Below are 21,718 nucleotides of genomic sequence, written 5' to 3'. Positions count from 1 at the left end.
AAGACCAAGTACTATGTCTGATACTAGATAAATGGCAATGAAAATGGCTGCCATGGATCACAGCTAACAGTGAGTAGACAATCTTCTTTTTCTCTGTAGCACTTACCACAATTAGTAATTTTCTGTATTTCTTACTTATATTGTGTATGTGCATCTGTTTTTCCTATGACATTCCATGAGGGAAGGAATTATTTTTACCTTGTTTGCCATTATACCCCTGGACCTCAGTAGAATGTGTTTTACACACAGATCATCAAATACCTGTTACCTGAACGAACACAACCTTGCACTGATTATCAGGCTCAACCAGCTTGTCATTTCATTCTTCACTGTTTTCCAATAGTTAAGACATATTCCACATTTTCTCAGTGAAAGCAGTGAATAGCTGTCTTCTCTTCATAATTTCTAGTAGCTTAACTCAAATATTAAAAGTAGGGAAGTTCCCCACTAGTCAGAATCACATTTTTCCTGTCTTCAGCACACTCTCCTCCTCTCCAACACACAACAAAAGCAGAATGGTTGAGGCACAAATGAACAAGTGTCAGAAAACAGCCTCTCCATCAACCTCTTAGACTGAGAGAGAAAGGAAAGCAACATACATGCACCTAGAAGAAAAGAATAGTGAATATTGTTTCCTACCACACAGTCAGTAGTGGCAAGGTTCTTAAGAGCTCTGGAAACTTCAGAAACTCCTTTGGCAAAGCATTCTAAGTTAAACAGTAGAAATACTGTAGTAGCCATGATAAAAGAAATCCTAAAACTGGTAATTTAAACAAAGCAAAATAGCATGTCATGTAATATCATGACTAAATGTGAAACCTATAACAACAAAAAAATCCTAAAGCCCAAGCTCAAAACTCATTCTGAAATAACACTATTTTAAAAGTCCTTTTGCAGACTGTAGAAATCATTTTATTTAGAATGTATACACTGGAAGAATGAAGGAGTTGAGATTGAGGGCAGCTCTTACCTTTCTATTCTGTCTATAGTAAAATAGCACTTTAATAACACTGGCATTTCCCAAATTTATGTTTTGTAATTTTAGCACCAAAAACTCAACTCCTCATCAAATGTTCCCTGTTTTGCAAAGTACTGGAATACAAAACATTTCATAGTTCAAACTTTAGTCATCTCTTTTGTGTAAATCAATTTTTAAAAAAACGAATCATATTTAAAATGCACTAAGGAAAATTACTTTTCCCTTTTCTTTTTGGGTGCATGTTCCAAAAGTGGTGCAAATTCAGCCTCCTCACTGTGCTTTCTTTTCTTTTTTTTCTTTTTATGGTCACTTTGGTAACCACTGGAGTCACTGCCTTGGAAAACAGGGTCCTGGTGCTTTTTCTTCTTCTTTGGCTCTTCCTTCCAGAGGCCATTCACATTGTTATTAATCTGCAGATCTGTCTCTTCCTTCATGGTAACATCTGCAAAATCTGCTAGCTCTGTGATACCACTTTCCACTTCACATGGCTCTGGGTCTTTCTTCTTTTTCTTTTTCTTCTTTTGAGGTTTTTCAGTAGCTTCTTCAGTGCCAGTTTCTGTTACTTCTTCAGAAACTGCAGAGCACTTGGTTTGTAAACTATAAATTAGTTTAAAAAATTTATAGAACATTAAGCAAAAATGAAAGAACAAAATAAGATCAAGAATATTCCCCACATGCTAAGATTTTTCTAAATAATGACAGTAGTACAAGATACCATACCTAGGACACAAATTTCAAATATTCTATCTATCCTGTTATCTCCCAGCACAGTGACATGTCTTGGAAATGTTAAATTTTTTGTTTCCCAAGTACTTTTCCTAGACTGTTTCATATATAAAAGTGACAAACTTTTGTCAAAAACATGGCTTCTAAATTTTAGCTTGGTTCAGAAAACCAAACTGAACACTAAACATCACCATACCCAGCCTTACCAGCCAAACCAGTGACATTTGATAGGGGAAAAAAAAGAAAAAGAAAAAAACTTCTATCTATCAAAGTATTGGAGTTCCCCATCTACTACCTCAATCCTTGTTTCAAGTAATAGTTCATTGTTCTTCTTAACCTATGCTGAAGCAGTATGACTTTAAAGTCGTGAATATTTTATAAAAACAAGGATCAATGAAGTAGCCCTCTCTCTATAGAACTGCTGTCCCATAGAGTAGCACTAGCCACCTATCTATTTAAATTTAAGAAATTTCAATAAGATAACTTAAAAAATTCACTTCCTCAGTCACACTAGTCACATTTCAGATGCTCAAGAGTGAGGCTTGAGCAACAAGCTATATTGCACAAATACAGCACATTTCTGTCATCACAGAAAGTTCTGTTGGACAGCTGCTCTAGAACTTTAACCCATACTCTTGTTACTTATCAAGGCTGAATCTAGAAAAAGTTGCTAACACAGGATGCGAAGAGTTCCCCCCCCCCCACCCCATTAAACTTGGCTCCCATGAACCCAGGCTCAGGATCAAAGTAATTCTTACAAGAATTCCAAACAAGAAAAATACAGAAATTAAATGATCTACCTGGTATAATGACAATAATAAAATCATTATTTTTGTTTCAACTGTGTAAAAACAAAAGGGTAATAGTTATGCAATATGATTAAGCTTCTAGTAGTCTCAAGTTCAGGGATCAACTTTTAAAAAGATTACCAACAAACTAGACAATAAAAAATTGAATTAATAAAATACAGACCAGTTAGATGCAGAGCTTCAGAATATTCAATGCACTGTCAGAGCACTTATGATTCATATTTACATTGACTTTATGGTTTGAAAGTACAAATATTCCAGTAAAAAAAATTAACTTTTTAAAAGCAGGATTTATGTTCCCTAAATTCAGAATTAATAGAAACGATTAAGTATCAAAATGATGATAATGTGATTAGGAACTGACCTAGTGATATTCAGTTTTCCCCGAATGCAGAATACTCCAGCAGCATCTGAGTCTAAACGAAATACTTCAAATTCTAGTTCATCACCCATGTTTATCTCCAGAGTCTGCCACTGCTCGGCTGGCATCTGCTCAGGTTTAGGAATGGAGGCATTGAAGCACCCGTGTACTAAACAGCCAATGTGGCTGGAAGACATTTTATTAACTGTACCCTGGGAAGAAGGAAAAAATATTACATCAAAAAGAGAGCCAAAGAGTTAAAAGGTGAAACAAACTTCACAGTTTTCAAAGTGATCTTCAAATAGAAAATGTCAAAATAATGGTATAATTCAATATCGAAAAAGTTGATCCTCATTTAAAACTTACCACATATTACACTAAAATACCACTTTAGGAACACTGTAGAGTTTTTAGAAAGCTCACCTTGAGCATGGCTATTTTAACTAAACCATAACATTACTAGAAGAAGCTTTAAAACTAAATAATAATAAAATAACAATACTATATGATTTTAAGGTTAAAATGAAAATTTCCAAGAAACTTAGTTTTCTGTTCCCCTAGGAATCAACATCTATAAAGTATATGAATGAAAACCCGAAGCATTTTTTTAAAAATCACATATTTTGAATTATAAAACTGTAAGAAATATTAACACATATACAGTGTTGTTTAATGGCAGTACCTCCTTCCACATGTGACAGAATAAAACTTACCTGTCTCCTTATAAGGAGTCTGGAGTCCAGAATGGTACCTTCTGGATGGTCTGAAGGATCTGTGCTACATCTATACATTAGAATATTATTCAGCAATAAAAAGAAGCTACCAAGCCAAGAAAAAGACATGGAGGAACCTTAAACACATTTGTATGTGAAAGAAGCCAATCTGAAAAGGTTACATACTCTGTGATTCCGCTATATGACATTCCGGAAAAGGCAAAACTATGGAGACAGTGTAAAAAAAAAAAAGAAGTAGTTGCCATGGTTTCCGAGGGAGGGAGCAATGAATAGGTAGAGCAGAGAGGATTTTTAGAGTGACCAGTTATTCCATAGGATACTGTGATGTTGGATACGTGTCATTATACCTTTGTCAAAACTCAAAGAATGTACAATACAAAGAGTGAACTCTACTGTAAACTACAGACTTTAATAATGTATCAATATTGGCTCAATAATCGTAACAAATGTACCACATCTGTATGTATGTCAATAATAACTGAAATAGTATGTTTATGTGAGGTTTTTTTTGGGGGGGAGGGGTGTGGAAGGAGGTGATGTATATGAGAATGCTATACTTTACATTCAATTTTTCTAAAACTGTTACAAAGTTTTCAATTAAAAAATACTCAATGAGCAAAGAAGTCTTTTCAATGTATGGGTTGAGAACACTGAATATGGGCAAGAGAATGCAGCTCAAGGACCTATGAAGTCCTACACACAAGAAAACAAGATTGATCACAGACCTACACAGAAAAGCTAAAACTACAAAAATTCTAGAATCTTATAGAAGAATATCCTTGCAACTGAGGGGTAGCCAAGTTTCTTAGACAGGCTCTAGAAAGTATAATATGATAAATTAGACTGCATCAAAATTAAAAGCTTCTGCTTGTCAAATGGTACCATTAAAAGTTAATAAATAAGACACAGACTGGGAAAGAATACTCACAATACAGTTACCTGAAAAGGATGTGTACCAAAACTATGAAAAGAATATAAAACCCCAGTTAAAAAGGGATAAAGTACTTGAACAGGCCCTTCTTACCAAAACATATGAAAAAGAGCTCATGAGGGAAATACAAATTAAAACCGTAAGGAAAAACTACCATATGCCCACCAGTAAAATCAAAAGACAACACCAATTGTCGGCAAGAATGCAGAGCAACTGGAAGTACTGAAGGGGATATGAGTTCTCCATAAAGTTAAACACACGTTTACCCTGACCCAGCAATACTGCTTCAAGTTTCTACTTAGGAGAAATGAAAATACATGTTTACAATAGCTCTGTTCATAACAGGTCCAGACTGGAAACAACTCAAATGTCCATCAATGAGGATGGATAATCAAATTGATAATCAAAGTACATATATACTCATATAACTGAATACCATGAACAATTAGAAGACAAAATCCACCAATATACCCGACAGCATGGACATTACTCAAAAACATGACCAAAAGAGGCCAGACTGTGAGTGTATAATGAAAAATTCTGCTAATAAGGAATTACAGAACAAGTGAAACTAATTTATGATAATGAAATCAGAATAGTGTTTGTATCTAGGATAAAGGGGATTGACCAGGACAGGGCATGAGAGTCACTTCTAAGGAGAGAAAATGGTATATGCACTTGTCAGAATTCACTGTGCTGCACAGGATGATCTATTGCATTTTACTGTATGTAAATTAAACCTGATACATTATATTGTATGTAAACTATATCTCATATTATTAAATGGAAAAAAATGGTCAAATGTATTTGAGGACTGGATCTTATTGTAGGGGACAGAGTAAAAGGGATAATTTAACTTCATTTCACTTTCTGTACAATTAGAATGTTATTTCCATGCACATACTTACATTTATGATAACTTACAAAAAGCAGATGACAGTTTAATTTGGGAATTTTAAAGTAGAAATCTACCACCAACTTTTAATAGTATGGAGGTTATAGGATCCCAGTTTGGAGGGCAAGGGTACTATTTCTAGCAGTTCAAATGACATTGAAAAACATTTTTAAATTAGAAAGGCCTTGTAATTTTGTTATAGTGAAATCTGACCTACATTTTAATTAACAGTATCAAGGGCTAGTTAACAGTTCTCATGGACTAAACAATTCCTATAGACATTTAGTTAAAGGAAAAAATATATATACAAGTACATATGAACACAGAGAACTGCTGGTGGGAAAGGAGCAAGTGATGTGGATAAATGTACACATTTTAGTAGATTTCACATCAACTTCTGCATTTTCACCTTCTCTTAAAAAACAAAAAACTGAAAGACCTTCCCCACAGGGCCTTCATTTCCACAGCACAGTATGGATGCCCTGACCCCTATCATTCATTTCCATTACCTGCCTGGTCCCACAGCTATTTGGATTTGCAACTCCAGTTCTATATATTGCTATACCATCTGAATCCTATATAAACAAACTATACTTGTATATATTTGAGAAGTTATAAAATAATAATAAAAAAAATTTTAACCCTTTAAAATCATTCTGATGGTATACAGAGAATAAATTGGATGGGGCATATACTCTGTACATGCACGTCAGTTTTAGTATCATGGAGTTTAAAAACTTGCCTAGACTGCCACTGAACAGAAAAAAGAATGAAAATAAATGACATTGTTTAAGACACCTCTAGGACAATATCAAGTGCAGTAAGATTCACATGATAGGGGACACAGAAGGTTAAGAGAGAAAGGGCCTGAGAAAATATCTGAAGAGATAATAGCTGAAAACTTCCCTAACCTGGGAAAGGAAAGAGGCACTCAAGTCCAGGAAATGCAGAGTCCCATACAGGATGAACTCAAAGAACATGCCAAGACACACTGAAAAGCAATAGATAACCTACAAGGTAACTCCCATAAGGTTACCTGCTAATATTTCAGCAGAAACTCCACAAGCCAGAAGAGAGTAGCAAGATTATTTAAAGTGATGAAAGGGAAAAACCTACAACCAAGAATAAATACCCAGCAAGGGTCTCATAAGATTTGATGGAGAAATTAAAACCTTCACAGATAAGCAACAGCTAAAAGAATTAAGCACCACAACACGAGATTTACACAATAAATGTTAAAGGAACTTCTCTAGGCAAAAAAGAAAATGCCACAACTAGAAACAAGGAAATTACGAAATGCAAAAACTCACCAGTAAAAGCAAACATAGTAAAGGTAGGAAATCACCCACATGCAAAGCTAGTAGGAAGGGGAAAACATTAAAGTGGTAAAAATCACCTACATCCACAATAAGCAATTAAGGGAAACACAAAACAATTACATGTAAAATATGGTATCAAAAATAGTAATCATGAGGGGAGAAGAGTACAAATGTATGGCACTTAAAATGCATTTGAAATTAAGAGGTTAACACCTTAAAAGCAATCACATATATATACGTATGTGTTTTATATATATATATGTATGTTATATACATATATGTGTTTTTTATATATATATATAGAGAGAGAGAGAGAGAGAGAGAGAGAGACTGCTCTACAAAAACCTCATGGTAACCACAAACCAAAAATCTATAATAGATATACACAAACAGAAGACAAAAGGAATCCAAACATATCACTAAAGCTAATCACCCACTCACAAGAGAATAAAATTTAAAAAGGGGAAAAAAAGAAAGACCTACAAAAACAAGTCTAAAACAATTTTTAAAAACGGCTATAACAACATACATATTGGTAATTACCTTAAATGTAAATGGACTAAATGCTCCAACCAAAGTTCACAGACTGGCTGGAGGAGATCAAGATGGCAGGAGTATGATATGCAGCTCACCTTCTCCCACAAAAATAATAAAAATACATCTACTAGTGGAACGATTGACATAGAACATCTACTAAATGCCAAAAGAAGACCTCAGACTTCCGATCACAAGAAAACCTCCCCACAGCCACGTAGGATAAAAGGAAAATGAAAAAGAAGGAATCGCAATGGGTCCTGCACCCCAAAGAAGGAGCTGTGAAGGAGGAAAGGTTCCCACACCCTGGGAAGTCTCTTCACCAACAAGGAGATCAGAATGTATGGAGGGATAGCTTCATAGCCCAAGAGGAGAGAGCAGCAACTGGTGTGTGGAAGGCAAAATGGAGAATAACATGCACAGAAGACCGGCACTGCCACACTGCATTCCCCAGCCTGAGACACTCCTCTGTTGGTGTGGGAGGGGGCTGGGTGCTGAAGCTCAGGCTTCAGAGGTCAGACCCAGGGAAAGGACTAGGCCCACCACGAGTTTCTTTCCCCTGTGAGCGCTCCCAGACAACAAGACACCGCTATAGGAGCTCCAGCGGTGTGCTGAGTCACTGCCACCACAGCAGGCTCCTGAGGCTGGCATGGACTGCTGCTAAAAGACCCACAAGCAGGCGCCAGGCCCTGCCCTGTCCCAGTCCAGGAGTGCATGGAGAGCAGCACCCATACGAGACCCTTCAAGCGGGCGTGAAGCTCTACCCCTGCTGTCCTGGGAGTGCACAGATAGCACCAGCCCATACGAGACTCATGAACAGGCATCAAGCACAGCCCCCAGTGTCCCAGGAGGGTGTGGAGAGTAGTCGCCCATAGAACACCCATGAGCAGGTGCTAGGCCCTGCCCCTGCTGTCCCAGGAGGGCATGACAACAGCCATCCATACGAGACCCACGACCAGGCAACACGCCCTGCCCCCGGTGTCCCAGGAATGGAGAGCGGGCACCCACACAAGACCTTTCACCAGGCGCCATGTGCTGCCCCTACTGTCCAGGGAGCATGTAAGGAAGGCTGTACCTACACACCCCATATCAAGGGGATAATGGCAAGCACACACTGAGGCAAGAGACAGAAAGCATCCAAACTAAAAGCAGCCTCTCAATTCCAGAAAACACGACAGAGTAGAAGGACTTGAGCTAACCTCCTCTTGCAGAAACACCAAAATCACAACTGCTGAACAATCATTGATAAAGAAGACTGGAACCCACCAAGAGAGATATTTTACATTCAAAGACAAAAAAGAAAACAGTGAGATGGCAGGAGGGGCATTTTTGCAACATAATCAAATCCCATACCCACCAGATGGGCAACCCACAAACTGGAAAATTAATTATATTGCAGAGGTTCTCCCACAAGAGTGAGCCCCATGTCAGGCTCCCCAGCCAGAGGGTCTGGCATCAGGAGAAGGAATCCCTAAAAGCACTTGGCTTTGAAAGCCAGCGGGGCTTGAGTGTAGGAGCTCCACAGGACTGGGGGAAACACAGACTCCACTCATGGAGGGCGCACACAAGGCTTCACATACACTGGGACCCAGCATAATGCAGTAACTCCATAGGAGCCGGGGCCGGACTACCTATGGGTCTTGGAGGATTTCTGCGGGGGGAGGTGGGGGTCAGCTGTGGCTCATGGCGGGGGCAAGAACACTGGTGGCAGAGGCCCCAGAGAATACTGATCAGTGTGAGCTCCCCTAAAGGTTGCCATTTTGACATCAAGACCTGGCCCTACCCAACAGCCTGCAGGCTCCAGTGATGAAAAGCCTCAGGCCAAACAACCAGCAGGATAGGAAAACAGCCCCACCCATCAGCAGACAAGGTACTTAAAGCCACACTGAGCTCACAGCCACCTATAAACACACCCCTTGACATGGCCCTGCCCACCAGAGGGACAAGACCCAGCTCCACCCACCAGGGGGCAAGCACCGGTACCTTCCACCAAGAAGCCCGCACAAGCCTCAGGACCAGCGTCACCAACAAGAGGGCAGACACCTGAAGCAAGAGGAGCTACGATCCTCCAGCCAGCAGAAAGGAGACCACAAACGCAGAAAGTTAGACAAAATGAGATGGCAAAGAAATATGTTCCAGATGAAGGAACAAGATAAAAACCTACAAGAACTAAATGAAGTGGAGATAGGCAACTTACCTGAAAAATAATTTAAAGTAATGAGAATAAAGATAATCTAAGATCTTGGGGGAAAAATTGGCAGCACAGACCAAGAAGTTGCATGAGGTGTTTTTAAAGAACAAACAGATGAACAATACCATAACTGGAATGAAAAATACAGTAAAAGAATTAATAGCAGAATAACTGAGGCAGAAGAAGTTAGCTCAAAGACAGAATGGTGGAAATCACTGCCATGAAACAGACTAAAGAAAAAAGAATGAAAAGAAACAAGGACAGTCTCAGAGACCTCTGAGGCAACATTAAATGCACCACCATTCGCATTATATGGAGAAGGAGAAGAGAGAGAAAGGGCCTGAGAAAATATCTGAAGAGATTATAGCTGAAAACTTCTCTAACGTGAGGAAGGAAACACTCAAGTCCAGGAAGCACAGAGTCCCATACAAGATAAACCCAAGGAGGAACACACCAAAACGCATATTAACCAGACTGACAAAAATTAAAGAAAAAATATTAAAACAAGGGAAAAGTAACAAATAACATATAAGGGAACCCCCATAAGGTTATCAGCTGATTTTTCAACAGAAACTCTGCAGACCAGAAGGGAGAGGCACAATACATTTTAACTAACGAAAAGGAAAAGTTTAAAACAAGGAATACTCTACCCAGCAAGGCTCTTGTTCACATTTGACAGAGAAATCAAGTACTATAGACAAGCAAATACTAAGAGATTTCAGTACCACCAAACCAGCATTACAACAAATCCTGAAGGAACTTCTCTAGGTGGAAAAGAAAAGGCCACAACTAGAATCAAGAAAATTACGAATGGGGAAGCTCACCAGTAAAGGCAAACATAAAGTAAAGGCAGGAAATCGTCCACACACAAACCAGCAATCGTGAGAAGAGGAAAGTACAAATGCAGGATATTGGAACTGCTTTTGAAATTAAAAGATCAGCAACTTCAAACAATCTTGTACATATACAAACTTCTATATCAAAACCTCCTGGGAACCACAAACCAATAATCTATAATAGATACATAAAAAAAGCAATCCAAACACGTCATTAAAGATAGACATCAAATCACCAGAGTAGAGAACAAAAGAGGAAGGGAAGAAAAAAGACCTTAAAAAACAAATCCAAAACAATTAACAAAATGGCAATAAAAACATTCATATCGATAATTCCCTTAAATGTAAATAAACGCTCCCGACAAAAGACATAGACTTGCTCAATGGATACAAAACCAAGACCCGTATATATGCTGTCTACAAGAGATCCACTTCACATCTAGGGACACATACAGACTGAATGTGAGGGGATGGAGAAAGGTATTCCACGCAAATGGAAATCAAAAGAAAGCTGGAGGAGCAATACTTATATCAAAAAAAATAAACTTTAAAATAAAGAATGTTACAAGAGACAAAGAAAGAAACTACATAACGATCAAGGGAACAATCAAAGAAGATATAACAATTGTAAATATACATGCACTCAACATAGGAGCACCTCAATATATAAGGCAGGGCTTCCCTGGTGGCGCAGTGGTTGACTGCCGATGCAAGGGACACGGGTTCGTGCCCCGGTCCAGGAAGATCCCACATGCCGCGGAGCGGCTAGGCCTGTGAGCCATGGCCGCTGGGCCTGCGCGTCCACAGCCTGTGCTTCGCAACGGGAGGGGCCGCAACAGTGAGAGGCCCGGGTACCGGAAAAAACAACAACAACAACAACAAAAAATATATAAGGCAAAATGCTAACAGGCATAAAAGGAGAAACCAGCATTAACACAATAACAGTGGGGGACTTTATCATCCATTTTCATCAATGGGCAGATCATACAGACAGAAAATCAATACGGAAACACAGGCCTTAAATGACACAAAGATGGACTTAATTGATATTTTTAGAACATTCCATCTGAAAGCACCAAAATACACTTTCTTCTCAAGTGCACATGGAACGTTCTCCAGGATAGATCAAATCTGGGACCACAATAAACGCCTTGGTCAATTTCAGAAAACTGAAATCATATCAAGCATCTTTTCTGACCAAAACGCTATGTGATTAAAAATCAACCACAGGAAATAAACTGTAAAAAACACAAACACATGGATGCTAAACAATATATTACTAAACCAATGGAACACTGAGGAAATCAAAGAGGAAATCAAAAAACACCTAAAGACAAATGACAACAAGAACACGATGGTCCAAAACCTTTGGGACGCAGCAAAAGCAGTTCTAAGAGGGAAGTTTACAGCATACAATCTTACCTCAGGAAACAAGAACAATCCCATATAAACAACTTAACCTTACACCTAAAACAATGAAAGAAAGAATAACAAACAAAACCCAAAGTTAGTAGAAGGAAAGAAATCAAAAGATCAGAGCAGAAATAAATGAAATAAACAAAAACAAACAATTGAAAAGATCAATGAAACTAAAAGTTATTTCTTTGAAAAGATAAAGAAAATTGATAAAAGTTTAGCCAGATTCATCAAGGAAAAAAAGCAGAGTACTCAAATCAGTAAAGTTAGAAATGAAAGAGAAGTTGCAACTGACACCACAGAAATACAAAGGATAATAAGAGACTACAACAAAACAACTATATACCAATAAAATGGACAACCTAGAAGAAATGGAGAAATTCTTAGAAAGATACAACTGAACCAGGAAGAAAAGAAAATATGAACAGACTAATCAGAAGTACTGAAATTGAAACAGTGATTTAAAAACTTCCCCCAAACAAAAGTCCAGGACCAGATGGCTTCACAGGTGAATTCTATCAAACATTTAAAGAACAGTTAACACCCATCCTTCTGAAACTATTCTAAAAAATTGCAGAGGAAGTAACACTCCCAAGCTCATTCTATAAGGCCACCATCACCCTGATACCAAAGCCAGACAAAGATACCAAAAAAGAAAAATTACAGGCCAATATCACTGATGAACATAGATGCAAAAATACTCAACAAAATACTAGCAAACAAAATCCAAAAATACATTAAAATGATCATACACCATGATCAAGTGGGATTTATCCCAGGGACACAAGGATTCTTCAAAATACGAAATCAATCAATGTGATACAACACATTAACAAAGTGAAGAGTAAAAACCGTATGATCATCTCAATAGAAGGAGAAAAAGATTTTGATAAAATTTAACATCTACTTACAATAAAAACGCTCCAGAGAGTGGGCATAGAGGAAACATAAGTCAACACAGTAAAGGCCATATATGACAAACCGACAGCTAATATCAAGCTCAGTGGTGAAAAGCTGAAAGTATTCCGTCTAAGTTCAGGAACAAGGCAAAGATGAGCACTTTCAGCACTTTCATTCAACACAGTTTTGGAAGTCTTAGCACAGCAATTATAGAAGAAAAAGAAATAAGCGGAATCCAAATTGGAAAGGAAGAAGTAAAACTGTCACTGTTTGCGGATCATGATACTATACATAGAAAATCCCAAAGACGCCACCAAAAACCAAGTAGAGATCAATGAATTTGGTAAAGTTGCAGGATTCAAAATTAATAGTTAGTCCCCTACATATGAACGAGTTCCATTCTGAGAGCACATTATAAGTCCAATTTGTTTGTAAGTCCAACAAAGTTAGCCTAGGTACCCAACTAACATAATCGGCTGTACAGTACTGTACTGTAATAGGTATATAATACTTTTCACACAAATACTACATAAAAAACACAAAAAGATAAAACATTGTTAATCTTACAGTACAATACCTTAAAAAGTACAGTAGTACAGTACAACAGCTGGCATACCAGGGCTGGCATCAAGTGAAGAGGCAAGAAGAGTTACTGACTTGAGGATGGAGAGGAGGTGGGAGATGGCAGAGCTGAAGGATAGTCAGCAATAGAAGACAGAAGGCAAGCTGTGATTTCACTCACACCTGACGTTGATGGAAGGCACTTTCCATCTTTGACAGTTTGCAACTTGAAGGTTCATGTGTAGGGGACTTACTGTATATAGAAATCAGTTGTATTTCTACACGCTAAAAACAAACTATCAGAAAGAGAAATTAAGGGAACAATCCCATTAACCATCATGTCAAAAATAATTGTCAAAAATAATTAAACACCTGCAAATAAACCTACCAAAGGGGGCAAAAGACCTGCACTCCAAAAACTGAAAAGAAATTGAAGACAACATAAACAGATGGAAAGATATACCGTGTTCTTGGATTGGAAAAATCAGTATTGTTAAGATAACCATACTACCCAAGGCAATCTACAGATTCAATGCAATCACTATCAAATTACCAATGGCAGTTTCAGAGAACTAAAACAAATAATTTTAAAATTTGTATGGAAACACAAAAACCCCCAAATGGCCAAAACAATCTTCAGCAAGAATACGGGAGCTGGAGCAATTAAGCTCCCTGACTTCGGACTATACTACAAAGCTACAGTCATCAAAACAGCATGGTACTGGCACAAAAATGGACACATAGATGAGTGGAACAGGACAGAAAGCCCAGAAATAAACCCATGCACTTAACAGTCAATTAATCTACGACAAAGGAGGCAAGAATGTTCAATGGAGAAAAGACAATCTCTTCAATAAGCAGTGCTGGGAAAACTGGACAGCTACATGTAAAAGAATGAAATTAGCACATTTTCTAATGCCACATACAAAAATAAACTAAAAATGGATTAAAAACCTAAATGTAAGACCAGATACTCAAACTCCTGGAGTAAAACATAGGCAGAACACTCTTTGACATAAATCACAGCAATATTTTTTTGAATCCATCTCCTAGAGTAATGGAAATGAAAGCAAAAATAAAAAAATGGGATCTAATTAAATTTAAAATATTTTGCACAGCAAAGGAAACCGTAAACAAAATGAAAAGACAACCTATGGACCAGGAGAAAATATTTGCAAACAATGTGACTGACAAGGGATTAATTTCCAATATATACAAAGAACTCACAGAGCTCAGCATCAAAAATAACAAACAACCCAATCAAAAAATGGGCAGAAGACCTAAACAGACATTTTTTCAAAGAAGACATACAGATGAAAAGATGCTCAACATCACTAATTACCAGAGAAATGCACATCAGAACCACAATGAGGTATCACCTCACCTTTCAGAACAGCCATCATCAAAAAGTCTACAAACAATAAATACTGGAGAGGGTGTGGAGAAAATGGAACCCTCCTACACTGTTGGTGGGAATGTAAACTGATGCAGCCACTATGGAGAACAGTATGGAGGTTCCTTAAAAAATTAAAAATAGGGCTTCCCTGGTGGCTCAGTGGTTGAGAGTCCGCCTGCCGATGCAGGGGACACGGGTTCGTGCCCCGGTCTGGGAAGATCCCACATGCCACGGAGCGGCTAGGCCCGTGAGCCATGGCCGCTAAGGCTGCACGTCCAGAGTCTGTGCTCCACAATGGGAGAGGCCACAACAGTGAGAGGCCCGCGTACCGCAAAAAAAAAAAAAAAATTTAAATAAGAGTCACCATATGATCCAGCAATTGCACTCCTGGGCATATATCCAGAAAAGACAAAAACTAATTCTAAAAGATACATGCTTCCAATGTTCACAGCTGCACTATTTACAATAGCCAAGACATGGAAGGAACCTAAGTGTCCATGGACAGAAGAATGGATAAAGAAGATGTGGTACACATACACATACACATACACACACATACACGATGGAATATTACTCAGCCATAAAAAGGATGAAATAATGCTATTTGCAGCAACATGGATGGACCTAGAGATTATCATACTAAGTGAAATAAGTCAGAGAAGAACAAGTATCATATGATACCAATTATACGTGGAATTTTAAAAAATGATACAAATAAACTTATTTACAAAACAGAAGTAGATTCACAAACATAAAGGACAAACTTATGGTTACCAAAGGGGAAGGGGAAGGAGGATAAATTAGGAGGTTGGGTTACCAAATACACACTATTATATATAAAATAGATAAACAACAAGAACCTACTGTATAGCACAGGGAACTATATTCAATGTCTTGTAATAATCTATAATGGAAAAGAGTCTGAAAAAGAATATATATATGTATATATGAATATATATCACTTGAATCACTTTGCTGTACACTTGAAACTAACAGAACATTGTAAATCAACTATACTTCAATAAAAATTTTAAAAACTTACCTAGATTAAACTGATGGAAAATAATTTTTATTGTTTCCTTAAAAATGATTTTGTTACCTACAAAAGCAATCCTTGTGAATTCCAAGGTGTATAGTCTCTTAAAATTTTCCTAATTACATAATTAAATAACTATATAAAGAAAGATAGAAAAAAAAAGATACATACCATAAGTTTTTGCCCTGGTTCAGGGCAGAAAATAACAAAATCTGCTTCAATGTTAAGATGAATGTGTCCCTGATCATCATAAATATCTCCTAATTCACCCACTACTTTGATGTTATCATAAGCAATGGGTACACCTAAAAGGCTGTAAAAAAAAAAAAAAAAGAAGATAGAAAAGAAAAATGATATTTATCCCCTTTTAATTGATTAGATATTCTGAGTCCAGAGTATACATCTCCTAATATAATCAATCACCCATGACAAAAGCACAATAGTATATGATTAGTCTGCAACAACTTTAGAAGTTCAATTTCGTCAAAGGGTTCCAAAATAATGGCTAAGTTAAAAATAATTATTCAAGATAGGTAGCCAGAAACAAAATGTCCAAGTATGCAAGAGCAATAAGTTGACACTTCTTCCCTATTTCCTATTCATCTGAATTGTAGTCATGCTAGAATGAGAGAAAAAATGGTACTTAGCAAGAAAAATGTCTATTTCTGTGAATATTACTGAATCGAGGCAATTTTGGTATTATCCACCATTACCGAATTTCTGTACTAGATGGCACATAGCAAGAGAAGTATTAGGGTCAAAGCTGAAGCCCCTGAATATTAAAGCCAATGACTTAATGGAGAAAAATCCCCAAACTGCAACTGTTGCTAGTATAACAAAATGATAACAAATACAACTATTTCATTTTTTGAGAACTGATTCTGACACTTTAATCTGTATGTTCGGGGCTTCCCTGGTGGCGCAGTGATTGAGAATCTGCCTGCCAATGCAGGGGACACGGTGAACCCTGGTCTGGGAAGATCCCACATGCCGCGGAGCAACTAGGCCCGTGAGCCACAACTGCTGAGCCTGCGCGTCTGGAGCCTGTGCTCTGCAACGAGACCGCGACAGTGAGAGGCCCGCACACCGCGATGAAGAGTGGCCCCCGCTCACTGCAACTAGAGAAAGCCCACGCACAGAAACGAAGACCCAACACAGCCTAAATAAATGAATAAATAAATAAACTGTATGTTGATTAAACATACAGGATTAGGGGACAACTACTATTTCCAAATGTCATTTCCAAGTTCTTAAAAAATTACAGCTACTGGGGATTCCCTGGTGGCGCAGTGGTTGAGAGTCCGCCTGCCGATGTAGGGGACACGGGTTCGTGCCCTGGTCCGGGAAGATCTCACATGCCACGAAGCGGCTGGGCCCATGAGCCATGGCCGCTGAGCCTGAGCGTCTGGAGCCTGTGCTCCGCAACAGGAGAGACCACAGCAGTGAGAGGCACGCGTACCGACAAAAAAAAAAAAAAAAAAAATTACAGCTACTAAGGAGTCTGAGCTGGTGACTTCACTGCCACAGCCACTACCTACATGTTTCTGAAAACTTTCCTGACTCCCCCAGGCAAGGCTTAAATCATGCTGCCTCTACTCCTATAGGACTCTGAGCACTGTTCTTATTTACCTAATCTCTTTGTTTACATGTTTGGATTCCAGACAGGAGTCTACGGCCTTTGAGAGCAGAGAACATTTTTGGTGAACTCAAACTTCTAGAATGGTTCACAGAGAATAAAAGTAAGAATTTATACCTAGTAGCAGTTGTTTAAAACAGCCAGGAGTCACTGGAACGGAACTTAATTAAATACCAAATTAGGAAATCCATAAACTCAGAGACTTACTCCAGAAAGCACCCTTTTGAATTACTAATTTCTGCATGTGGCTTTCCTAAGCAGGAACTATACCATCACAAAGAGAATATTAGGGGCCCAGAAAACAGAGAGAAAGGAGGGGTTTAAAAAAAAAGTAACTGCCACATGAGAAAGAAAAACAAAATTAACACTTTGTTTCCCCTAATCAACAATTAAAAGAGTTTCAAGTGGGGGAAAACTGTTGTCCCCTAAGGGGCATTTGGGAGTTTGTGGTACTAATCATAGTTGTCACACTGCAAAGGCCAGGGATGGGAAACATTCTGCCACGTACAAAACAGTCCTACACAATGAAAATTGTCCCTAGCTCTACATGAGTTAAGTGAGTGGACAAACCTCATTTTATAAACATTTATAAACAGTCGGTCATAGTACCTAAAAATATATGCATATATGCGTGTGTGTGTGTATGAACATAAAATCTTTGCATGGTTTCAATATAAGTTAAAATTTCCAGGAATATAATATATAAATTCAAGAGTAGCTTGTTTTGCATGGAACTTTACTGAGAATATACACATTATTTCAGGATAGCATTTTACCACTACAGACACTGTATGTTATGTGAGCTGTCAACCCAAGATCCCTGCACCAATCTACATTTGCAACTGATACATTCACAATGATTCAAGGTTAAGGAGGCTTTATTCTGTCCAGGTAGTCATGCTTGAGCATTATCACACTGAAATACATTTTACTGTATTGTATTAGAGCACTACATGAATGTTTTTTCAATTCTGTAGGTAGATTATACTATCTTTAAGTTTCATTTCAGTACACTAAAGTGTGTTTCCAATGACAGTAAAGGTAGTACTGCAAAATATTTCTTATAAGAGGGCATACTGAGCTCTGCAGGTTTCAGAACTGCTGACTAGGGAATGTGACCATAGAGCCTAAACCCAAAAGAATTTGTGTAAATCCAGCAAACCTTTTCAGAAGCAACTCACTGCATAATATTTACTAGAAATCATCAGACAGAGACAGACACCTCAACATTATACCTTTCCGTCTTTTACCTTTGCTTTTCTGAAACCATCCTAAGTAGGTTTCAGGGCCGAGTGATAGCCTCACTTGAGATACTTAGAAAACAATTAAATCAAGTTTAAGGGATGATTAGACTGCATGCACACTTAAGACTTTTCTGGAACTACCAGGAGGTAACATATTTGCCACCTTCAAATAACTCAAGAGCTGTCATATACAAAAGGGATAAGAAAATGACCTCTCAAAGATATAACTTAGAAATTATAATGTGATTTTGGAAACCTACTCATTTTCTCTAAGCAGACTTTTCAAAACTGAAATGGTATTATCTTTAAAAAATTCTGTCACTGGGAAAAAAAAGGTGGACAGTGTGTCATGTAGAGGATGCTGTTGAGATAACTAACATGAGAGCCATTCTCAATTCTCCCCTTTTCCTTACTTCTTAAACAAAGAGAAGCATGTCCTCCTGATTGTATAGGATGGCCCCAAAGTCTGCAAACATAAACTATATATGATAAATGGTGGATCAATATTACAATTCTTGATATATTCAATGTTTTGTCCCTCATTATTAATGCACAGTTTAATGTATGGTGCCCCTTTTGCACAGAATAAACTGGAGTTTTTAGCACACCCCAAAAATAATGGGGGGTAGGGTGGGGAGTTCAGATCTGTTCAGAGTGCAACTTAGGCCACATGGTCACACTGTCCAATTCAGTTACAGAAATTATCATTATCCAGTCAGTTCCTCATCTCTCTGGTGTCATGGTTCCTATTCCTCTAGCCTGTCAAAGTGGAGGCATTAATTAGTTACAGATCAAACATCTGTCTATGTTTCCAGATTTTATGACCACCTTACATATCCTTAAATCTCCCAAATGCATCCTCTCTAATCAATTTTCTCTTGGACAAGTATAACAAGCTCTTAATTTTTCTTCATATTTACTGTCTCATCCTCCTTAAACCATCACATAATGCTATCAAGTGGTTTCTTAAACTGCAAATCTGCTTATGTCCCAGACATCACAGGTACCACTGTCTCAAGAGTGTGCCAAGTTTCAGAGTTGGAGGTTATTGAGAGGACAAAGTGGTAACCCTGCTTCCTGCTTAAGCAAACAGAACAAACAAACAAAAAACACCTGGCAAAGGCAGGTGGGGAAGAGCAAAATGGCCATCCTTTCTGAATTATCCTCCACCCCATCTTTGAGCCACTGCCCTCCTCTCCAGCTGTACCCAATGTCTTTCCCCTGATAGAAACTTTACTTCAGTTATAAAGTACTTACAATTATCTGGGCAAAGTATTCTACTTCACAACTGCTATCCATTTGTTTATGCCACTCTTTTTGCCCAGAATGCTGATATCTCAAAAGTACCCTCCTCCTACCAAGTTGTTCTCAAAGGTCCTAAGATCCAATTCACCACTTCTTCTTACTATAACTTAATTTAGATTTCTGTCAAATTTTAACATTTCATTGATTTATCTGGCTTACATCTATATCTTTACTAGTGCTTAAAGCTTCTTGAAACAGGGATCTTGTTTTTTTTTATATCCCAAGTCTCTAGTATACAAAATAGACACACAAGTGTGTGCTGGTGCTTGGAGGAAGCTGCAAATTCTAGATGCTTAACCTGTGTAGTGTTCAGGATCCCTTGAGAAAGTAGTGAAAACCTTGGATGCTTTACCCAAGAAAACTGACATAGGAAAACTGCAATTTCCATGGGTTCATTAAATTCCTGAAGGGTAATAACGAATCCCCAGGGAATCCACTCACTCTAGTTTTATAACCCTTACTTTCCAGCCAAGTGGTCTAGAGGAATATTAAGGTATATCTGCCCCCTCCCCCTGACCCTCCACCCTTGTAATTCTAAGCGTTTTCAAGTTATTTTCGAATATCTTACTTTAAATGCAGCAAAAGGGTTTTTTTCACCTTCAAGAGCAATAGGCTTTCCTTTTCCCACTCTTCAAAAGGAAACAAAGTAATAGTATTTCTCTCATCCCTGATCAGGTCCAAGAGAAGAGAAACCAGGGAGAGTACCAGGGCCAAAACAATAAAAACCGCCCTTCGTGGTTTATAAATAAACGATTGAACGAAGTATTAATGCTTCATGTATAATTTTCTGTAAAGTGAGAGAGAATCTTTTGAAGTACTGCATTCCAAACTTTCATTATCAAATGAGAAAACATACAAAACTAACCGGTCTCCAAACCCCTGGTCTATTCTTACCTCTTCCTCTCGTGGAGCGAGCTTCTTCACCCCTTCCGCCGACACAATTCATGTCACCTTAACGTTTTCTTTCTTGCCTATGAAAGGGACTCTGTACAGATCTTGACCAGGGAGGCACTAGCCTCTCGAGGTGGACTGCCACTCCAGAATGCCTCGGGGTAAGCTCGCTGAGGCCGGTGAGACCTCCCATTCGCCCCTTTTCTGCTGCGCCATTAAGACGTCCACCCGCTGCCCCCCTCCCGTGCCCCAAAGAAGGAGCAGTAAGCAACGTTATGATGTTGTCCGCTCTGGGAAAGAAAAGTGTAAGAGACTGGTACCTCTCGGAATAGCGCAGGAGCTCGGCATCGAGCTGTTCTCGGATACCGGTGCGTTTCCTGTTAAGGTAGCGCGGCGACAGTGCGATGTGTCTTCGGTGCGGGCCCGCCACCAGGCAGGAGTAGCGGCTATTCACGAGCGCACAGGCGGCCGCATAGGTAGGCAATTCTAGGCAAGGCAAGACGCCGGCCGGTCCCACCACCGGCCCTTCTGAGGCCGCCTTCGGCCGCGGAGACGCTGAGCAACCCGCAGCCATGCGGCTGGTCAGGTTTCCCACGGCGCGCACTTGCTTACGCAGTCAATAACCGCCTCTCTCTGGACGCCGGGTTTCTACGTCATCCACCAGCTACCACGCCCCTAGGAAATTTCCTCTCCTGGCGCTGAAGTACTCAATTCTGACCAGCAGGGGGCAACCGCTCTTTCGCACTTGGACGCCTGTGGAGCTAGGAGCCTGTGGTTAAGCATTGAGCATGCTCAAAGGCCAACCATCACCCCTTCGCTCAAGAGACTGCAAACCCGTATTTTCGCTACGTCCTCATTGGATTTAGAATGTAGGGGTTCACACTTTGATCATATCCAGTAGTACGGTGGTTTGGTAGGTTTACAAGCTTGGACGGTACAACAAATAAATTTTAAAATATTTATGGAATATATTTTGTGAAGAGAACCCAATCCTAAAAAACAGCCCAGATGCCTCAGA

At 38.8% G+C, this 21,718-nt stretch overlaps 1 protein-coding gene across 1 annotated transcript; it reads right to left on the bottom strand.

Annotated features, from left to right (window-relative positions):
- Positions 1 to 922: 922 nt before the first annotated feature.
- POLR1F (RNA polymerase I subunit F) lies at positions 923 to 21,280 on the bottom strand. The gene is made up of 4 exons (XM_082846036.1): positions 21,021 to 21,280; positions 15,796 to 15,937; positions 2,879 to 3,087; positions 923 to 1,576 (listed from the first exon to the last, which is right to left on the bottom strand). Exons 1-4 carry the CDS (start codon positions 21,272 to 21,274, stop codon positions 1,192 to 1,194), a joined length of 990 nt encoding a protein of 329 aa, XP_082702162.1. The 5' UTR covers positions 21,275 to 21,280; the 3' UTR covers positions 923 to 1,191.
- Between the last annotated feature and the right edge of the window lie 438 nt (positions 21,281 to 21,718).

Source organism: Leucopleurus acutus (genome assembly GCF_964270905.1).
Source record: "Leucopleurus acutus genome assembly, chromosome: 9".
Classification (NCBI taxonomy): Eukaryota; Metazoa; Chordata; class Mammalia; order Artiodactyla; family Delphinidae; genus Leucopleurus; species Leucopleurus acutus.
Note: the sequence above shows the minus strand (reverse complement) of the source record. Positions and strands in the feature narration are given on the sequence as shown.